General features: G+C 37.8%; 3 protein-coding genes and 1 long non-coding RNA gene across 5 annotated transcripts in view; 1 reads left to right on the forward strand and 3 right to left on the reverse strand.

The window, feature by feature from the left end:
* The window catches only part of LOC144010619 (calpain-3-like), a 21,265-nt gene extending 1,840 nt beyond the window's left edge, over positions 1-19,425 (reverse strand). The window contains exons 1-15 of the mRNA XM_077511020.1: positions 18,570-19,425; positions 16,277-16,346; positions 16,061-16,179; positions 15,806-15,939; positions 15,565-15,733; positions 15,330-15,413; positions 15,166-15,257; positions 14,959-15,036; positions 2,890-3,050; positions 2,630-2,796; positions 2,543-2,554; positions 1,101-1,309; positions 980-1,016; positions 695-718; positions 519-602 (exon numbers count right to left, since the gene is read on the reverse strand). Coding sequence (XP_077367146.1) covers positions 519-602; positions 695-718; positions 980-1,016; positions 1,101-1,309; positions 2,543-2,554; positions 2,630-2,796; positions 2,890-3,050; positions 14,959-15,036; positions 15,166-15,257; positions 15,330-15,413; positions 15,565-15,733; positions 15,806-15,939; positions 16,061-16,179; positions 16,277-16,346; positions 18,570-18,899 — 1,770 coding nt within the window. The 5' untranslated portion in view covers positions 18,900-19,425. The remainder of the gene's footprint in view (positions 1-518; positions 603-694; positions 719-979; positions 1,017-1,100; positions 1,310-2,542; positions 2,555-2,629; positions 2,797-2,889; positions 3,051-14,958; positions 15,037-15,165; positions 15,258-15,329; positions 15,414-15,564; positions 15,734-15,805; positions 15,940-16,060; positions 16,180-16,276; positions 16,347-18,569) is intronic.
* LOC144010896 (calpain-3-like) lies at positions 4,993-6,038 on the reverse strand. The gene is made up of 5 exons (XM_077511420.1): positions 5,892-6,038; positions 5,637-5,770; positions 5,315-5,564; positions 5,161-5,244; positions 4,993-5,088 (listed from the first exon to the last, which is right to left on the reverse strand). Exons 1-5 carry the CDS (start codon positions 6,036-6,038, stop codon positions 4,993-4,995), a joined length of 711 nt encoding a protein of 236 aa, XP_077367546.1.
* LOC144010897 (calpain-3-like) lies at positions 6,107-8,737 on the reverse strand. Its single transcript, XM_077511421.1, has 2 exons — positions 8,408-8,737; positions 6,107-6,184 (listed from the first exon to the last, which is right to left on the reverse strand). Exons 1-2 carry the CDS (start codon positions 8,735-8,737, stop codon positions 6,107-6,109), a joined length of 408 nt encoding a protein of 135 aa, XP_077367547.1.
* LOC144010622 (uncharacterized) lies at positions 11,652-19,409 on the forward strand. Of its 2 annotated transcripts, XR_013281272.1 has the most exons (7): positions 11,652-11,812; positions 12,196-12,270; positions 12,343-12,403; positions 12,560-12,604; positions 12,808-12,961; positions 13,093-13,145; positions 13,242-19,409. It is a non-coding gene; the product is annotated as an uncharacterized LOC144010622 (long non-coding RNA). The 2 variants fall into 2 exon arrangements; XR_013281271.1 differs by lacking the exon at positions 12,560-12,604.
* Positions 19,426-19,594: the final 169 nt, after the last annotated feature.

Consider the following 19,594-nt stretch of genomic DNA (forward strand, 5'->3'; position numbering starts at 1 on the left):
CCATGCTCCCAAAGACGTATTTATACGTTTTATATATATATATATATAGTTTTTTTTTTTTTTTTTTTTTTATGCTAGAACTTACAGAGGGCTTTGATGCAGCCTCTGAACTGAAGACAAATGCTTGAAGCAATGGTAGTTGTTACACAAATGGCCAGCAGGTGGTGGCATAGTATAAGAGATCAACTAGAGCCATGTTGCAACAAGCTCTTTCCCCACTGTTTTAAACAGATTTGTCAAAAATGATGAAACTTAGCTATATTCTAATGCGAATTGCTGCAGAACGGAAACAGATAGAAATTACGCTTTTTTCCTGATGAAAGAAGAGACTGTAATCTTTCTTTTGGTAGGTTCCATGTTTTTATAGCAATAGAACACAATATTCTGTGGGACTTGCAAAATCAGTCAATATCTAGTAAAACAGCCGGGAGCGAAGCGGGTTTTGTCAGTGAAAATGGCTGCTGGGAGTGAATGAGTTAAGCAATCATTGCTTTAGTTGAAAAAGAAAACAAAATTACTTTTGGCTTCTTCTTCTCCCCCTGAATGGCGTCGTGTAAGATTTCTTTGTTGGCGAATGCTCGATCGGACACGTACACGATGGGCTGGAAAACAAAATGAAAGGATCGTTAACATTAAGTTACTATATCTGATTAGGTAGCCGGTGCGAAATGTAAATAGTGCAAACATGCGTTACCTTGTCCTTCCTTTTCTTGTCTTGCTGATGATTGATAAGACGAGGACGGTGAGATGAAACGGATTAGTTGTGAAATAACGCAGGGAAAAATGTGTGAATACAGACAAAAGTATTAGGACACCCCAGCATCAGATAAATAGAACTAGATGTCCCAATACTTTTGTACGATCACGAAAATGAGAAGTGATGACCTAGCTTTGACTACACTGAATTGAAACCATGCATTATTCACTGCAATATCAAATAGAAGTTATTTTTAGCTGCAGGTACAATCATGGGACAAACCTGAGTTTGATCAGTACCAATGGTGTTCTCCGCTTCCCTGTGAAGGACATAAAAAGACATCAATTCCCATACGACTTGATGTCATGGAAGTCACCAGTCCCAAGTGGGCAGACGTCCTTACTCTGAGGTGCTCCTGTTCTCGGAAAAGACCCTCAGGATGAACTGACCCTCTTCGTGAGGGTCAAACGTGGTGGGGATGATGACGTATTCTCCCGGGGGCAGTTTGACGCGCTCAGTGATTTCGCGCAGATTCATGTAATGTTTGCATTTAGCCTTGGAGGCGTTGTAAAGGAAGAAGTCCTTCTGGAGATGTCGACTTTGGCCGCACAGCTGAGGCGTGAAGGAAAAACAGCATTTTAGTATTTTTAAACGGAAAGTCAACCCAAACATTTTCTTATATATGCGCCCCCACTACTCTAAACATGGCATTCTGATTAATAGTTTGCTTGTGGAAGTTGAATTAAGCAGCAAAATCCACCTATTTTTAGCCATCTCAGGGGGCGGCCATTTTGTGTGTACTGACACTTGCTGTTGACTGAAAATGACGTCACATCACCTAACGACCAATCATGGCTCACCTGTTTCCCAAGTTTGGTCACGTGACACTCGTAAGCTGAGATGTGATTGGTCATTAGCTGACCCTAAGCAACTGTGATGTCATTTTCAGTCGACAACAACTAGCAGTACAAACAAAATGGCCGCCCCCTCTGGTGGATTAAAACGGGTGGATTTTGCTGCTCATCTCATATTCCACAAACGCAGTATTAATCAAAATTAGTGCTGTCAAAGTTAAAGCATTAACTAATTAATTAATCACAAAAAATTATCGCATTAATCATGTATTAACGCGAATTAATCACCCTATTAATTTTGACTGCAAATGATCCTTTAGCTTGACAGCGGATGGCTACGTTAAAGGTAGCACAGGTTGTTTGAACAATAAACATAACATGCATTAAAGTGAAGCATTTAATAAATGTTTGCATGTGACATTCAGAACATTTGTTCATGTCAAACTATTGGGGTAATTTTTTTCCACTTTAAATTATGCAAGTAATTAACTGATTAGAAAAAGAGGAGGATGGGACATCTTCTTAACATTAAATGCCGGAAAAATTAACACATAAGAGGTGCATTTTAAATTTGTTGGGCAAAAAATGTTGATAAAAAGCCTTTTTAATTAAGCGATTAATCGTGATTAATCGAAATTTTAAGATATGATTAATCTGAGTAAAAAATTTAATCGTTTAACAGCTCTAATCAAAATAGAAAAAAAAAATTATTTTTAAATTAAAATTTTAAATACATTATCTAGCCATCCGTCCATTTTCTGTACCGCTTACTCCTCACAAGGTTCGCGGGGGTGCTGGAGCCTATCCCAGCCAGCTTCGGGCAGCAGTACACCCTCAATTGGTTGCCAGCCAATCTCAGTACATTATCTATATATTTTTAATTATAAGCCCAAATTTGATTGAAGAGAATCTAATACAAGAAGACAATTCAAAACTTAAAAAAATTTAAATGATTTTTAGTATGTTGTGACTTCACTATTGGTCTGCGTACCTCTTTTGGCACCTGCAAGAAAACAAAGAAAATCGGCTGTTAGGTGCTCCCTGCTGGTTGGCTGAAATCTGGTGACGCAATCATTACCTCATAGATGGAAAAGCCAATAGTGAGGAACCTGGGCCCGAACAGCTTCTGCATGCGACGACCTTTCTGCATGAGAGCCACTACCACGGTGCAAAGTTCCTGCTTGTCCTCCGGTTCGTCGTCCTCATACAGCTGCAGGTGATACTGAGGGTTGGTCCAGAAGGTATCTGTCGAAAATAGCGTGCAGATGAGGACAAACGTCAATCAGTTGATAGTCTCGTACGTTCCTGTGGTTTGCTGCGAAAACTCGGCCTCCCCACCTGGGAAGTTCCTACAGCCCCCCGCAGAGCTGCCTCGCACCCATCGACCCTCATTGACGGACACGTTCCAGCTGTGCCTTTCGTCGCCTTGTAGCGTGTCGGGCGTCAGGTTGCAGATTTCCAGCTTGGTGTAGTTTGTTGTGAAGTCGTCAAAGGACATCCTGGGCGGGAATGTGAAAGAAAAACCCCGTTGGGTTTTTCTTAGCACTAGATCATATTTAGCTTTACAATCCCAAGTCATGTTGATGATATTCTGACTTGTCATAAGTAATATCTGTTGTTGCCATGGTAACCCAGAGCATAGTTATTGACCAGCTAGCACAAACGATAACATTTGCTAAAGCTATGTTAGCTTTATTATTTTATCCAAAAAAAACTAATCAAAAAATGTAGCAAATTTGACACCTATTCATTGTTTGACTGGACACTACGCCCCAAATACTGTTGGGCCAATGGCGAGTCCAGCTTTCGTTACCGTGACGACTGGGGCCGGAGCTTGAGCGTGAGACTAGAGCGGTAATTAGTTTCAGGGGCAGAGGAAACAGTGAGTGAAGACAAAAAAAAAAAAGCATTTTCACTTGTGGAGGCAGCACTTCATAAACTATACGTTGTGGAAATTTGGTTTATTCATTTATTCACAATAATTACCTTTTTTAAGATAAAATGCCAAAATATTAGTAAATTATGCAAGTGCACTTTTTTTCTTGTTTAATTACATAATTGGCTAATATATTAAATGTAATATATGAAATTAATAAACTATTTCACTTGAGAAGGCATAGACTATACGTTTATTATTTATTTTTCACATTTATTTATTACATTAAACAGTTGGTTGTTTGACTGAGAAAAATAGCAAATTTTGTAAAATAAACAAATTTACATAACATTTTGTTTATTTTGTTGATTTAAATATAAATATTCAAATTACCATGAATTTAACTATAATTAACTTCTTTTTTTCTTTTTTTTTTTAGATAAAATGCCACAATATTAGTAAATTATGCAATTGTACTTTTTTTGTTTAATTACATAATTGGCTAATTTATCATATTAATTTAATAAACTATTTCACTTGTGGAGGCACTTCATAGACTATACGTCGTGGAAATTTGGTTTATTCATTTATTTTTTTTTCACAATTATATATTGCATTAAACAATTGTTTGTTTTACTTATTTTAAAGAAAAATATGAAATTTTGTAAAATAAACAATTTTACTTTATGTATTTTGTTAATTTTTTTAATAAAAAAAATCAATATAAATATTTGAATGACCATGAATTATTTAACTAAACTTTTTTTAAAGATAAAATGACAAAATATTAGTAAATTACACAACTGTACTTTTTTGTTTAATTACATAATTGGATAATTTATCATATTAAATTAATAAACTATTTCACTTGTGAAGGCAGCACTGCATAGCCATAGACTATATGTTGTGGAAATTTGGTTTATTCATGTATTATTTTTCACATGTATTTATTGCATTAAACAATTGGTTTTTACTTATTTTAAAGAAAAATATCAAATTTTGTAAAAGAAACAACTTTACATAATTTATTTTTAATTAAATAAATATAAATTTTCAAATGACCATGAATTATTGAACCATAATAAATTTATTTTTATTTTTTTAAGATAAAATGCCACAATAATAGTAAATTATGCAATTGTACTTTTTTTTTTGTTTAATTACATAATTGGTGAATTTACCATACTAAATTAAACTATTTCCTTATTTCCCTTTTTAAATTATAATTTGCCTACACCTTAAATAAAATATTATAAATGTTACATGACACCAAATATCTGTCATTTTATTTATTTATTATTATTTTATTATTATTATTTATTTATTTATTTTTTACAATAAGTGAATATGGATTTTACTCACCAGAACTCACTTTCCTCAACAGTTTGCTTTTTAAGGTTGTTCCTGTCTGCAATAGAAATCGTGGACCATTCCTTAGAACTGGAAAAAATAGCAAAAAAAAAAAAAAAAGTTGGTGATATTTAGCTTTTTTTTTCTGCACTTTTACTACCTTTTCTTGCAAAAACAAAAAGACACGTTATATAGGCACAAACATTTTCCAGATTTTACTTTGCGCTCCATGGTCCCTTCCATAGCACCCGGCCCCAAGGATTGCGCAAGCGGATTAGGCGGATCTTGCTGTCCTTTGCAGCCTCGTCGCACTAGAAAGACATTATTTATCAAGATTGCTTTGTCCCGCGGTAAAAAGAAAAACACACGTGGACTGAATTTACCTCCTCCAGGGCAATGATGGAGTAGGCGTGTCCTCGGACCAGTCCATGTTCAGTTTTAGACTCCATTTCATTGGGGGAGGTAACCTAGGCAACATAGTTTTATAGGTAGTTATTGCATCTGCCAAGTGTGCAGGTGTGAAGATGAATGTTTCACTAGTTGGTTAGTTTGGTAGATATAGTAAAGAAGTTTCATGTCAAAAGTTTGTTGTTGTTTTGTGTCATTTGACGCACTCACATCGATGGAGCAGCCCATCAGCGAGCCTCTTTGCAGGACCTTCTTCATGATCTTATAGATCTCTTTGGGGGCCTCGGACAACTCAAAGAACTCGGTCACCCCTCCTGTGAAGTCCTCCATGGCTTCCAGGGTGTTCCCCCCTCTCAGGGCCTCGTAGGAGCCGTTCAGCCTGAGAAGAGCGGACGGCCGTTACGCAGCGCTCGTCTTTCGAGAAAGAGAACCGCGAATGTTCCGTTCTGACTTGGCGTAGGCTTTCTCCAGAAGCGCGCTCCAGAATTCGTTCTCTCTGTACGATTTGGTGAACACCAGCCGGTTGTTGTAGGTGGGGATGCGGTCGTCGACAACCACGTCGATCCACTCGCCGTAACGCCAGAACTGAAGACGGGATAGATCAGAGTAGGGCATGAGGAGGGGACCCGTTTCGAACGCGGAAAGTGCTGAATTAGAGTAACTGCACTTGTTGAGTAGTACACAGCTGCAATATCCCCAAAACAACCTGGAAATGGAAGATTCCGGCGTAATTTTCCGTGAAGCTCTGATCCCGAGGAATCACTCTGTAGAGAAGCTTCTCGCTCAGAGTCAGGCAGGCGATGGCGGCCAGCGGCCAGCAGCCAGCAGTCACCTGGCGGCGGCAGACACACATACACTACGTCTTCATAACATGTTTGACTGGGAAACTTTTTTTATTTTTCATTTTATTTTTAAAGTGATTCATTTACCCAACTCTCCCTGACAGATGTCAGTCCTGCTGGCTGCATCCACAATGAATTGAGGGTTTTCACATATTTCCTATCATGGGAAAGGAGAAAGTAATTCATGTCCAAACTTATAACCATATTAAAGTAAACATACATGCCAGAAATTTAGGATTACTTTATTACTGGAATTGGAATAGCAGCTGATTCCCTCTATGCTAACCGCTATTTAGCAAAGTCAAATGTTTCAATTGTGTGGGAATCGCGGTTGTTTATTTATTTATTATTATACGTTTCTCTATACTCTCAACTTGTTAGCTTTCATTTTAGCACTTCTATACAGAAAAGCAAACATAAGTTGGTCTACTAGTTTTCAGAGATCAAGAAAGTCAAATCCCTGCCAGTTTGTCTTTAGCCACAGGTGCTTCTCGTAATGACCTCGTTTACCTGACAGTTAATTACAAGCACCTGCCAAACTGTGGCAGGTATTGTACTTTCTGGACCTGGATTTCACATCTTCCATTTTTAAGTCTAGCTTATTGTCTCGAACTTGACCTCCAAGATGGCGGACAAACAAATGGCAACTTGCTTCCCGGTCCTCACATTCCATTGACCTCCTCCGAGCTGGACTAAAGGCTAGTCTACTTTCAAATTGTCAGGTGCGCCGGCGGTAAGTTTTCATAGAAATAAAAAAATAAAAAATCCGAATGACAGTGCAGTACTTTGAAATAGGACCTAGCTATATATCTGCTGCAATGAAACATTAAATCTGTGTTTACTCATCTAAATATGACATTTGCCGTGACTGACAAGACCAGCGTGCAACCCAAACCCCAGCTGGGACCTTTGAGTGGCTCCCTTGCATTTGTCACATATTCATCATAGGCAAACAGCTGCTGCAGTTCTCCGGGTCACAACCTCTTAATGTTGTCTTAAATCCCGTCCGGCTAGCACTTCTTAACTAACACGTCTGTTATGGCTGACTGGTACCACTGACAGGAACTTTTTTTATGCACTATGTAACTATAACAGAAACAAACATATGGTTTACCATAGCCTAATGTCACGAATACAAGACAAAATCCTGAGATAGGATTCAAATTTCTCACTGGGGGCAGTCATGTGTAATTAAGGTGAAATGTTGCACTGCATTAGCGATATTATTAGTAGCATAAAAGCACTTTAGCACATGTTCGTAGTGTTTAGCAGAACTCTCGCTGGCAACAATATTAAGTACATGTCTCAGCATGGGAACAAACAGCTCAGTTATATTTGAACATATTAAATTAATCAAAATTTGAAGCTGCCTTTTTTTAAGACAACTTTTTTTGTTTTTTGTTTTTTTTGTTTAGCTAAATATTCCACCGTTAAAAATATTCATTTGAGCACATGCGCACCTAACTTTGTGGAATTACGTTAGTTGTTTTTAATATTTGCTTAGTATTAAATAAAGTATTAAATAAAAAATGTTATACATCAAAAAATAAATGGTATTAGTGTCATTTGGGGTGTCTTATTTTGGTTTAGACGATTTTTGGATTCTTCTTCTGTTCTTCTTTCGGTTCTTCTGTTCTTGTTGCCTGAGATTTGCTTGCTTTTCACCTGTGATTTTCCTTTTTTTTTATGCTACAAATTGGTCAAATAAAGGGTTACAAAAAAATAATAAATGGTATTAGTCATTTGTGAAATTGTGACTCACTTATAATACAGATAATAAGAGCACTTAAAAATTACAAATAAAATAAAAAACTATTAAAAATGTATCACTTGAAATTAGGGCTGGGCAATATATCGAAAAAATATCGATATCGCGATACTGGGCCATGCAATATGCATATCGCAAAGACATGCAATAATTTTCATATGGAATTTTTGGCTTTTACCTGAAATTGACCAATCAGACACAAACTTAAATGTGCATCACCATCCAATAGTTTAGGGTAATTACAGGATAATAATAGGGTAATTACAATTAATTAACTAGGAACACATTGAACTTGCTTTTTACCACATAAACAAAATGTTATTCTTTCATTTGACAATAAAAATGTTATTTCTTTAGGTACATGTTAAATATCGCAATAATATCGATATCGCGATATTCAACAACTATATCGCATATCACGTTTTTCCAATATCGTGCAGCCCTACTTGAAATGCGTAGTACGTACGTACGTACAAATCCAGCGCTTTGGGTACAAGTGAGGACATTCGGTGTTTGAAATCCCGAGATTTATCATCACTCTGTTGGTGGACCCAGACCGCCATGCTAACCTGTTACCATGACAACCCAAGTGAGGAGCGCACGTCCGCTCACCGAGGGTCGTTTCCACACAAACTTCATGGGCGGCTTGTGGCGGCTGTAGAAGAGCGAGGAGTCGCAGGCCGGGAAAAGAGGGTCCTCGAAGAGGACCTTCTTCTTGACGTATTTGTCTCGCAGCTCCATGAAGGTCTTGAGACGCTTTTCATCCCTGACGGCCTCGTTCCTGCTCAGGATGGCCGAGTAGATGGAGTTGGCTCCAGCTAAGGGGTAGTCCGCCTGCTCGTCCGGCACCTGCGATGCTTCCGTTTCCCGAAGCACTCGCACGTTTGTGTCCTCCACCAGAGGCACTTTACGATCCTGGTCTTCCATGTTCTCTCCACTCATCTATCCTATAGATAGCGATCTGGATTTCAGTCTCGAAATATTTTGCTGTCGTTGAGCTGGTGCATCAACTGGTAAAACAAGTCAGGAAGTGCCCTGCGCAGCTGCACCGGTGACCACTTTGAGTTCAACTTATCAGCTGTAAATAGTGACACCCAAGTCAACTCTGTTCTCTCTCTTGGGCCCTGGGGCTAAATATAGGCCCCTCACAAGGAGGGGAGGAGGCTTCTGGTAAGTTCGCTACAAAAATACACCCCAGGAGAAGTATACAACATGGCTGACACAGCAATTGTGATCATTGAACCCCATTTCCTTAGTAGGAAGAACAATTGGAACCATGAAACTGTGAGGCAGCAGTGATAAGCACTCGGTCACTGTCAGCCGTTAGACAAGTCAGGCAATTGCTCGGGGCCCCTTAGCCAGCAGGGGCCCCTCGAGGGCGAACAGATTTGACACAAACCGCATATCCTTCACATTAGCAGTGCAGCAATGACAAAAGACAGTTTCAAATTCCCTGAGTCAGGTGTATAATAAATAAAATAAAGAACAATAACGCATTTTTTTTAAAAAGATAACCATGTATCGTAAGGCATCTGTTTTTTTTAAATGACTATATATATATATATATATATATATGTATATATATATGTGTATGTATATATGTATATGTGTATATATATATATATATATATATATATATATATATATATATATGTAGTAAGGTGTGTTTTTAAAAAACAAAAGCAAAAAACAATCATATTGTATAGCGTTTGTTTTTTAAATGACCATAGTAAAGCATTTTTTTCGTGACCAGGTGGGTGTTTTAAAAACAACCATGTATTTTTTATTTTTATTTTTTTTAATAAAACGACCATGTATAGTAAGGCTGGTTTAAAAAAAATGTATATATGTGTATATATATATATATATATATATGTATATTTTAATTAAACGACCATGTATAGTAAGGCGGGTTAAAAAAAAAAAAAAAAAGACACAAAAACTAACATGTAAGAGTTTTTTTTTGAACGACCATGTATAGTAAAGCATTTTAAAAAGATGACCATTTATCCGAAGGCATCCTAAAAAAAAAAAAAAAAAAAAAAAAGGTTAAGAAAAACAAAAACTTACAATTTGTGGACCCTAGTTTGAACCAATTTTAGGGTGGCAGCGTGGAAAAAAAATTTTTTTCCCCAACTGTGATAACTAACTTGCTGATGAGCACTAATGAATTGCAAGACTGTTGTTTTTTTGAAAGCCGACAAAATGTCATCTTAACTTTTTCCCCCCCAAGTGTTCTGTGTTCACCTCGTGCATTTTTTCTGATTTTGGTTTTGTGCAAATAAAAAAATATTGAATCAACCCGTCCCAGATGTGTTGTGGTTTGTGTTGACCAATACTTTTCCCAACGCATGTCATTCCAATGGCAGTTCATCAGCAAGTTCTGGAGAAGCCTGATAACGATCCTCACCTGCTTTAGAATATGGAGACATGGAAAACGGGCTAGATAGTGTGCCCCGAGGACCAGGAAACACAGCTCTGGGCCATTGGGTTCAAAAGTTATGAGAAGAAAGGGGAGAGAGAGAGAGAGAGAAAAAAAAAAAAAAAAGTCCTCAACATAGAAATTAGTGGCTTGGGTGCAGTACCACATATCACCAGCAGATGGCGCATTCCCTGGAAGAGGGTGACGTTTCATGTTAGTTTATCTGGCTTTCGGCTCGTTTGTAATGGTTCAATAATGTGATAAAACAATAAACGAGTCGTTATAAGACGCCTAGCACTAAAGCCGCCAATGAATTATAATTTAAAAAAAAAAAAAAAAACGAAGAATCGTTGATAATCCGTGTGGGTGGTCACTCAAAGTCGTGGTGAAAGTTTAGAGGAAAACGGAGAAGCAACTGTGAAACAATGCAATACTGCCCTCCTGTGGATAACTAGAATAACTACAGTCAGGGTGGGAATCGGATGGACTTGTTCGTGAGATGTTAACAAACATTGGATTCGTACTTCAGTAGATTACATAGCTGACTGTCAGGATGTGGATGCGGGAATTGAAAGTAATATCCAGAATGGAATAATAAATAAATAAAAGTATTTAATGGTGTCAATAACTGGTGGGGCGATATTCGGATTATAGGAACCGTACTCATCACCTTCATTAATTTTTGACGAGCACACCAGGACGAAGTGGCAGAATTGAATAAGACAACGCTTGCTATACTGGTGGTACCGCGTTCGATCCCTCCTCTTGATTGTCATTTTCAATCATCTGAAAAAAATACCTCCATAAAAGCAGACAGGCTCTGGAATCGAACCCACGTCGGTCGAAACCGAAATCTCTGTTACAGTCCACTCGGCCAGATTGTCGGTGAAAGAATCTGGATTTTCTTCACATTTATTGCGTGCATAAACTCACGTGGAAATCTTACAAATAGGTTACATTACACGCCGAGCGCCTTTAACCACGATGGCCGAATGGTATAAAACTTTGCCTTCAGTTCAAGAGATCCGGGTTCGATTCTCGCTTGCGCACCTTCGAACTAACAAACATAACGACGAAATCTAAAGGTTGCAGAAAACGAGGTTCGAACACGAGAATAACTAAACCGAAGGCAATGTCGTATACCACTCGACCATCACGGCGTTGACAGTTTCAGGATTTTCGGTTCTATTAATAGAATCAGTGGTTGTATAGTTGGGCCACAATTTATCACTCTATGGCATAATTGCGACCAAAAGGATGACACCTGCCAAGTAAGGTTGGCCTAATGGTTAGTGACACCACCTCCGGTTCAAACGAGCGGGGTTCAATCCCCCGGTCAAGCAACGCTCCGATTTTATCAGGATTTTCTGTCTAAATGCAGTTGGAAACCTTTTTTTTTTTTTTTTTTTGTTCTCTTGGTTAAATAAAGCTTTTGAACAAAAAAAAATCACGTGATGACGTTGTTACCGAAAACCTATTTAAGCTGTGACTAATTGTATGAGCGCTCTTTCTTTTCTTCACCAGCGTCACGTCGAAATCCTCCGCCTGCTGTTCTCCACTCAGCTCGACAAGATGACCAAAAGTTTTAACAAGAGGTTTGTTTCAAGATTCTTCTTAAACTCGTAGTTGTAACTTTCAACATGTTAACCTTTTCAGTGTGGAAACACCTTGCTAGTATACTATCTAGAATGTTTACTCGATCAATTAAAGTCAACGACGTGCTAAAACGCAACAAAAGGCAGCATTTGACATGTTTGGCAATAAATGCTCGCGGTGAGTAAAGTACTTATTTGTTCAAACTTTTAGTTATTAAACGCCTAAACGGTATACGTAGCAACGGAAGTTCTTTTATATGTACTTTTCAATTAACTTTTCCCCTTTCCAGTGTCTGGAGAAGGCACAACGTAGGTTACTGGTGTTTGTACATTAACAACTTAAATGGGAATCAACTCTTAACTTTCTTTTAATTTGTCCACAGGCTTGCATCTTGAAGCGAATGGACTCTCCTTGAAATCAAGTTGCATACTTCCGCTATCTTTTTGGCCATGGCTCCGTGAGACTTTTTTTCTTTTTTCTTGGCTAAATTGTGCTTTCATGTTTCGAAGCTAACTACCGTGTTTTTCAGACCAGCCAGCATGCCGCCGGCCATTGACACGACGCCCAGCTCTACCCTGTTCTCGTCGCTGGTGAGAGATAAACACTCATACACGTTAAAATATGTTTTAATTTGTTACGTTTCGTCACATGGTGAAACTGACTGAAGGAGGGCAAGGACATGTCAGGTGACTTGGAGTGACCATTCCTGACAAACTTTTTTTTTTTTTTTCCCTTTGTGCGTGCAGGTTAAACGTCATCTTGACTTTAATGAGAGCTGCCAGAGAAACAAGGTTGTTGTTTTTTTGGTTTTTTTGTACGAGGCTGGGCTTGAGCAAGCTGCAAAACAAAACAGCTGTGATGTGGACATATGACAAACTTATGTCTTTGAAAATCCCTTTTTGTAGTTCCACCAAAGCTGCATTTAACTGAGCTTTTCTTTGGACCCTCAAAAAGGTACATTTATTCATGGGGTTCTTCTGCTTATGTCCGCTAGGTGGTGCCAAAACATCTCTACTGGTCCCTGGAGAAGCTGAACCACTTTTTTTTTTTTTTTTTTTTTTTTTTTTCTTCCCTCTCTTGAATCGGTCATCATTGAGAAACTGCTTGGCCACCAAGATCCTGCACCTGTGGTGGACAAAGACAAATATGTAGATAATCTTCATTGCTGCTGCTTTTTTTTTTAAATTGTTGGCACGTGTTAAAGTGGACTAGAAGCTGGACTGGTTTGTTTCTGCTCTGTCAATGAATGTCACTTCAATGTTTTCTTCCTATAATGCAGCTGCGTCATCACTGACAGTCCCAGAAACAACTCGCAGGTCCTCTTCTTCAATGGTGGGTTTCATCTTATGTCAAAATATTTGCTGCATTTCTTAGAGAAACAAACAAAAACTTAACACCCCCCCCCCCCCCCCCCCCCTCTTTTTGTAGAGTCCACTTGACCAGGCAGTGACTGTTATCCACCACTTGTTTTCTTGGTGCTGCATTGATGCCATCAGCTTGAAGAAGTTGACGCAATTAACGGTAAGCTTTGAATGTTAACTCGGTGAGCTTCTCCATGTCTTCCAATTAGGGCTAAATGATTTTAGGAAAAAATAATTTGTTTTTGTTTTTTTTGTTTTTTTGGCAGATTTAAACTCACATTCAGCCTTTTCACAATGTACAGTAATGTTTCCAAACATGACTGAAAATGACACCTTCAAAATATTAAAATCTATTAGTCGAATAATGCAAGAACACAAGAGGTAGTAGTGTGAGGTACTCCTTTAAAATGGTTGAAGTTAAGGCAAGACCTACAGTACTACTTGGCGCCATAAATTCAATTATGTGTAATAGTCTATGGTAACTAAAAATGTTTTAAACTTTGTACTAACATACATGTTCTTTGAAAATATATGTAAATAAATTAGTGATAGACCGATATGTTTTTTTCAAGGCCGATACCGATACAGATTATTTGTAGTCAAGTTGGCCGATAACCGATATTTCAAGCCGATATTCATTTGCAGTAAAATGGGGAGGGGGGGGAATTCTTTAAAACTATATAGAATTTCTCACTGAGTAACAAATTCATGTGAATGTAGCTCATTTGGGTTTTTTGTTAGGGTTCGTAAAAATGTTTCAAAAAGATTTTTGCGGTGAAAAATTGTGTGAATATGTTCCATGAATGAAAATTACCATGAATTTAACTATAATTAACTTCTTTTTTTCTTTTTTTTTTTTAGATAAAATGCCACAATATTAGTAAATTATGCAATTGTACTTTTTTTGTTTAATTACATAATTGGCTAATTTATCATATTAATTTAATAAACTATTTCACTTGTGGAGGCACTTCATAGACTATACGTCGTGGAAATTTGGTTTATTCATTTATTTTTTTTTCACAATTATATATTGCATTAAACAATTGTTTGTTTTACTTATTTTAAAGAAAAATATGAAATTTTGTAAAATAAACAATTTTACTTTATGTATTTTGTTAATTTTTTTAATAAAAAAAATCAATATAAATATTTGAATGACCATGAATTATTTAACTAAACTTTTTTTAAAGATAAAATGACAAAATATTAGTAAATTACACAACTGTACTTTTTTGTTTAATTACATAATTGGATAATTTATCATATTAAATTAATAAACTATTTCACTTGTGAAGGCAGCACTGCATAGCCATAGACTATATGTTGTGGAAATTTGGTTTATTCATGTATTATTTTTCACATGTATTTATTGCATTAAACAATTGGTTTTTACTTATTTTAAAGAAAAATATCAAATTTTGTAAAAGAAACAACTTTACATAATTTATTTTTAATTAAATAAATATAAATTTTCAAATGACCATGAATTATTGAACCATAATAAATTTATTTTTATTTTTTTAAGATAAAATGCCACAATAATAGTAAATTATGCAATTGTACTTTTTTTTTTGTTTAATTACATAATTGGTGAATTTACCATACTAAATTAAACTATTTCCTTATTTCCCTTTTTAAATTATAATTTGCCTACACCTTAAATAAAATATTATAAATGTTACATGACACCAAATATCTGTCATTTTATTTATTTATTATTATTTTATTATTATTATTTATTTATTTATTTTTTACAATAAGTGAATATGGATTTTACTCACCAGAACTCACTTTCCTCAACAGTTTGCTTTTTAAGGTTGTTCCTGTCTGCAATAGAAATCGTGGACCATTCCTTAGAACTGGAAAAAATAGCAAAAAAAAAAAAAAAAGTTGGTGATATTTAGCTTTTTTTTTCTGCACTTTTACTACCTTTTCTTGCAAAAACAAAAAGACACGTTATATAGGCACAAACATTTTCCAGATTTTACTTTGCGCTCCATGGTCCCTTCCATAGCACCCGGCCCCAAGGATTGCGCAAGCGGATTAGGCGGATCTTGCTGTCCTTTGCAGCCTCGTCGCACTAGAAAGACATTATTTATCAAGATTGCTTTGTCCCGCGGTAAAAAGAAAAACACACGTGGACTGAATTTACCTCCTCCAGGGCAATGATGGAGTAGGCGTGTCCTCGGACCAGTCCATGTTCAGTTTTAGACTCCATTTCATTGGGGGAGGTAACCTAGGCAACATAGTTTTATAGGTAGTTATTGCATCTGCCAAGTGTGCAGGTGTGAAGATGAATGTTTCACTAGTTGGTTAGTTTGGTAGATATAGTAAAGAAGTTTCATGTCAAAAGTTTGTTGTTGTTTTGTGTCATTTGACGCACTCACATCGATGGAGCAGCCCATCAGCGAGCCTCTTTGCAGGACCTTCTTCATGATCTTATAGATCTCTTTGGGGGCCTCGGACAACTCAAAGAACTCGGTCACCCCTCCTGTGAAGTCCTCCATGGCTTCCAGGGTGTTCCCCCCTCTCAGGGCCTCGTAGGAGCCGTTCAGCCTGAGAAGAGCGGACGGCCGTTACGCAGCGCTCGTCTTTCGAGAAAGAGAACCGCGAATGTTCCGTTCTGACTTGGCGTAGGCTTTCTCCAGAAGCGCGCTCCAGAATTCGTTCTCTCTGTACGATTTGGTGAACACCAGCCGGTTGTTGTAGGTGGGGATGCGGTCGTCGACAACCACGTCGATCCACTCGCCGTAACGCCAGAACTGAAGACGGGATAGATCAGAGTAGGGCATGAGGAGGGGACCCGTTTCGAACGCGGAAAGTGCTGAATTAGAGTAACTGCACTTGTTGAGTAGTACACAGCTGCAATATCCCCAAAACAACCTGGAAATGGAAGATTCCGGCGTAATTTTCCGTGAAGCTCTGATCCCGAGGAATCACTCTGTAGAGAAGCTTCTCGCTCAGAGTCAGGCAGGCGATGGCGGCCAGCAGCCAGCAGTCACCTGGCGGCGGCAGACACACATACACTACGTCTTCATAACATGTTTGACTGGGAAACTTTTTTTATTTTTCATTTTATTTTTAAAGTGATTCATTTACCCAACTCTCCCTGACAGATGTCAGTCCTGCTGGCTGCATCCACAATGAATTGAGGGTTTTCACATATTTCCTATCATGGGAAAGGAGAAAGTAATTCATGTCCAAACTTATAACCATATTAAAGTAAACATACATGCCAGAAATTTAGGATTACTTTATTACTGGAATTGGAATAGCAGCTGATTCCCTCTATGCTAACCGCTATTTAGCAAAGTCAAATGTTTCAATTGTGTGGGAATCGCGGTTGTTTATTTATTTATTATTATACGTTTCTCTATACTCTCAACTTGTTAGCTTTCATTTTAGCACTTCTATACAGAAAAGCAAACATAAGTTGGTCTACTAGTTTTCAGAGATCAAGAAAGTCAAATCCCTGCCAGTTTGTCTTTAGCCACAGGTGCTTCTCGTAATGACCTCGTTTACCTGACAGTTAATTACAAGCACCTGCCAAACTGTGGCAGGTATTGTACTTTCTGGACCTGGATTTCACATCTTCCATTTTTAAGTCTAGCTTATTGTCTCGAACTTGACCTCCAAGATGGCGGACAAACAAATGGCAACTTGCTTCCCGGTCCTCACATTCCATTGACCTCCTCCGAGCTGGACTAAAGGCTAGTCTACTTTCAAATTGTCAGGTGCGCCGGCGGTAAGTTTTCATAGAAATAAAAAAATAAAAAATCCGAATGACAGTGCAGTACTTTGAAATAGGACCTAGCTATATATCTGCTGCAATGAAACATTAAATCTGTGTTTACTCATCTAAATATGACATTTGCCGTGACTGACAAGACCAGCGTGCAACCCAAACCCCAGCTGGGACCTTTGAGTGGCTCCCTTGCATTTGTCACATATTCATCATAGGCAAACAGCTGCTGCAGTTCTCCGGGTCACAACCTCTTAATGTTGTCTTAAATCCCGTCCGGCTAGCACTTCTTAACTAACACGTCTGTTATGGCTGACTGGTACCACTGACAGGAACTTTTTTTATGCACTATGTAACTATAACAGAAACAAACATATGGTTTACCATAGCCTAATGTCACGAATACAAGACAAAATCCTGAGATAGGATTCAAATTTCTCACTGGGGGCAGTCATGTGTAATTAAGGTGAAATGTTGCACTGCATTAGCGATATTATTAGTAGCATAAAAGCACTTTAGCACATGTTCGTAGTGTTTAGCAGAACTCTCGCTGGCAACAATATTAAGTACATGTCTCAGCATGGGAACAAACAGCTCAGTTATATTTGAACATATTAAATTAATCAAAATTTGAAGCTGCCTTTTTTTAAGACAACTTTTTTTGTTTTTTGTTTTTTTTGTTTAGCTAAATATTCCACCGTTAAAAATATTCATTTGAGCACATGCGCACCTAACTTTGTGGAATTACGTTAGTTGTTTTTAATATTTGCTTAGTATTAAATAAAGTATTAAATAAAAAATGTTATACATCAAAAAATAAATGGTATTAGTGTCATTTGGGGTGTCTTATTTTGGTTTAGACGATTTTTGGATTCTTCTTCTGTTCTTCTTTCGGTTCTTCTGTTCTTGTTGCCTGAGATTTGCTTGCTTTTCACCTGTGATTTTCCTTTTTTTTTATGCTACAAATTGGTCAAATAAAGGGTTACAAAAAAATAATAAATGGTATTAGTCATTTGTGAAATTGTGACTCACTTATAATACAGATAATAAGAGCACTTAAAAATTACAAATAAAATAAAAAACTATTAAAAATGTATCACTTGAAATTAGGGCTGGGCAATATATCGAAAAAATATCGATATCGCGATACTGGGCCATGCAATATGCATATCGCAAAGACATGCAATAATTTTCATATGGAATTTTTGGCTTTTACCTGAAATTGACCAATCAGACACAAACTTAAATGTGCATCACCATCCAATAGTTTAGGGTAATTACAGGATAATAATAGGGTAATTACAATTAATTAACTAGGAACACATTGAACTTGCTTTTTACCACATAAACAAAATGTTATTCTTTCATTTGACAATAAAAATGTTATTTCTTTAGGTACATGTTAAATATCGCAATAATATCGATATCGCGATATTCAACAACTATATCGCATATCACGTTTTTCCAATATCGTGCAGCCCTACTTGAAATGCGTAGTACGTACGTACGTACAAATCCAGCGCTTTGGGTACAAGTGAGGACATTCGGTGTTTGAAATCCCGAGATTTATCATCACTCTGTTGGTGGACCCAGACCGCCATGCTAACCTGTTACCATGACAACCCAAGTGAGGAGCGCACGTCCGCTCACCGAGGGTCGTTTCCACACAAACTTCATGGGCGGCTTGTGGCGGCTGTAGAAGAGCGAGGAGTCGCAGGCCGGGAAAAGAGGGTCCTCGAAGAGGACCTTCTTCTTGACGTATTTGTCTCGCAGCTCCATGAAGGTCTTGAGACGCTTTTCATCCCTGACGGCCTCGTTCCTGCTCAGGATGGCCGAGTAGATGGAGTTGGCTCCAGCTAAGGGGTAGTCCGCCTGCTCGTCCGGCACCTGCGATGCTTCCGTTTCCCGAAGCACTCGCACGTTTGTGTCCTCCACCAGAGGCACTTTACGATCCTGGTCTTCCATGTTCTCTCCACTCATCTATCCTATAGATAGCGATCTGGATTTCAGTCTCGAAATATTTTGCTGTCGTTGAGCTGGTGCATCAACTGGTAAAACAAGTCAGGAAGTGCCCTGCGCAGCTGCACCGGTGACCACTTTGAGTTCAACTTATCAGCTGTAAATAGTGACACCCAAGTCAACTCTGTTCTCTCTCTTGGGCCCTGGGGCTAAATATAGGCCCCTCACAAGGAGGGGAGGAGGCTTCTGGTAAGTTCGCTACAAAAATACACCCCAGGAGAAGTATACAACATGGCTGACACAGCAATTGTGATCATTGAACCCCATTTCCTTAGTAGGAAGAACAATTGGAACCATGAAACTGTGAGGCAGCAGTGATAAGCACTCGGTCACTGTCAGCCGTTAGACAAGTCAGGCAATTGCTCGGGGCCCCTTAGCCAGCAGGGGCCCCTCGAGGGCGAACAGATTTGACACAAACCGCATATCCTTCACATTAGCAGTGCAGCAATGACAAAAGACAGTTTCAAATTCCCTGAGTCAGGTGTATAATAAATAAAATAAAGAACAATAACGCATTTTTTTTAAAAAGATAACCATGTATCGTAAGGCATCTGTTTTTTTTAAATGACTATATATATATATATATATATATATGTATATATATATGTGTATGTATATATGTATATGTGTATATATATATATATATATATATATAT

Source organism: Festucalex cinctus, chromosome 21 (genome assembly GCF_051991245.1).
Source record: "Festucalex cinctus isolate MCC-2025b chromosome 21, RoL_Fcin_1.0, whole genome shotgun sequence".
NCBI lineage: Eukaryota > Metazoa > Chordata > Actinopteri > Syngnathiformes > Syngnathidae > Festucalex > Festucalex cinctus.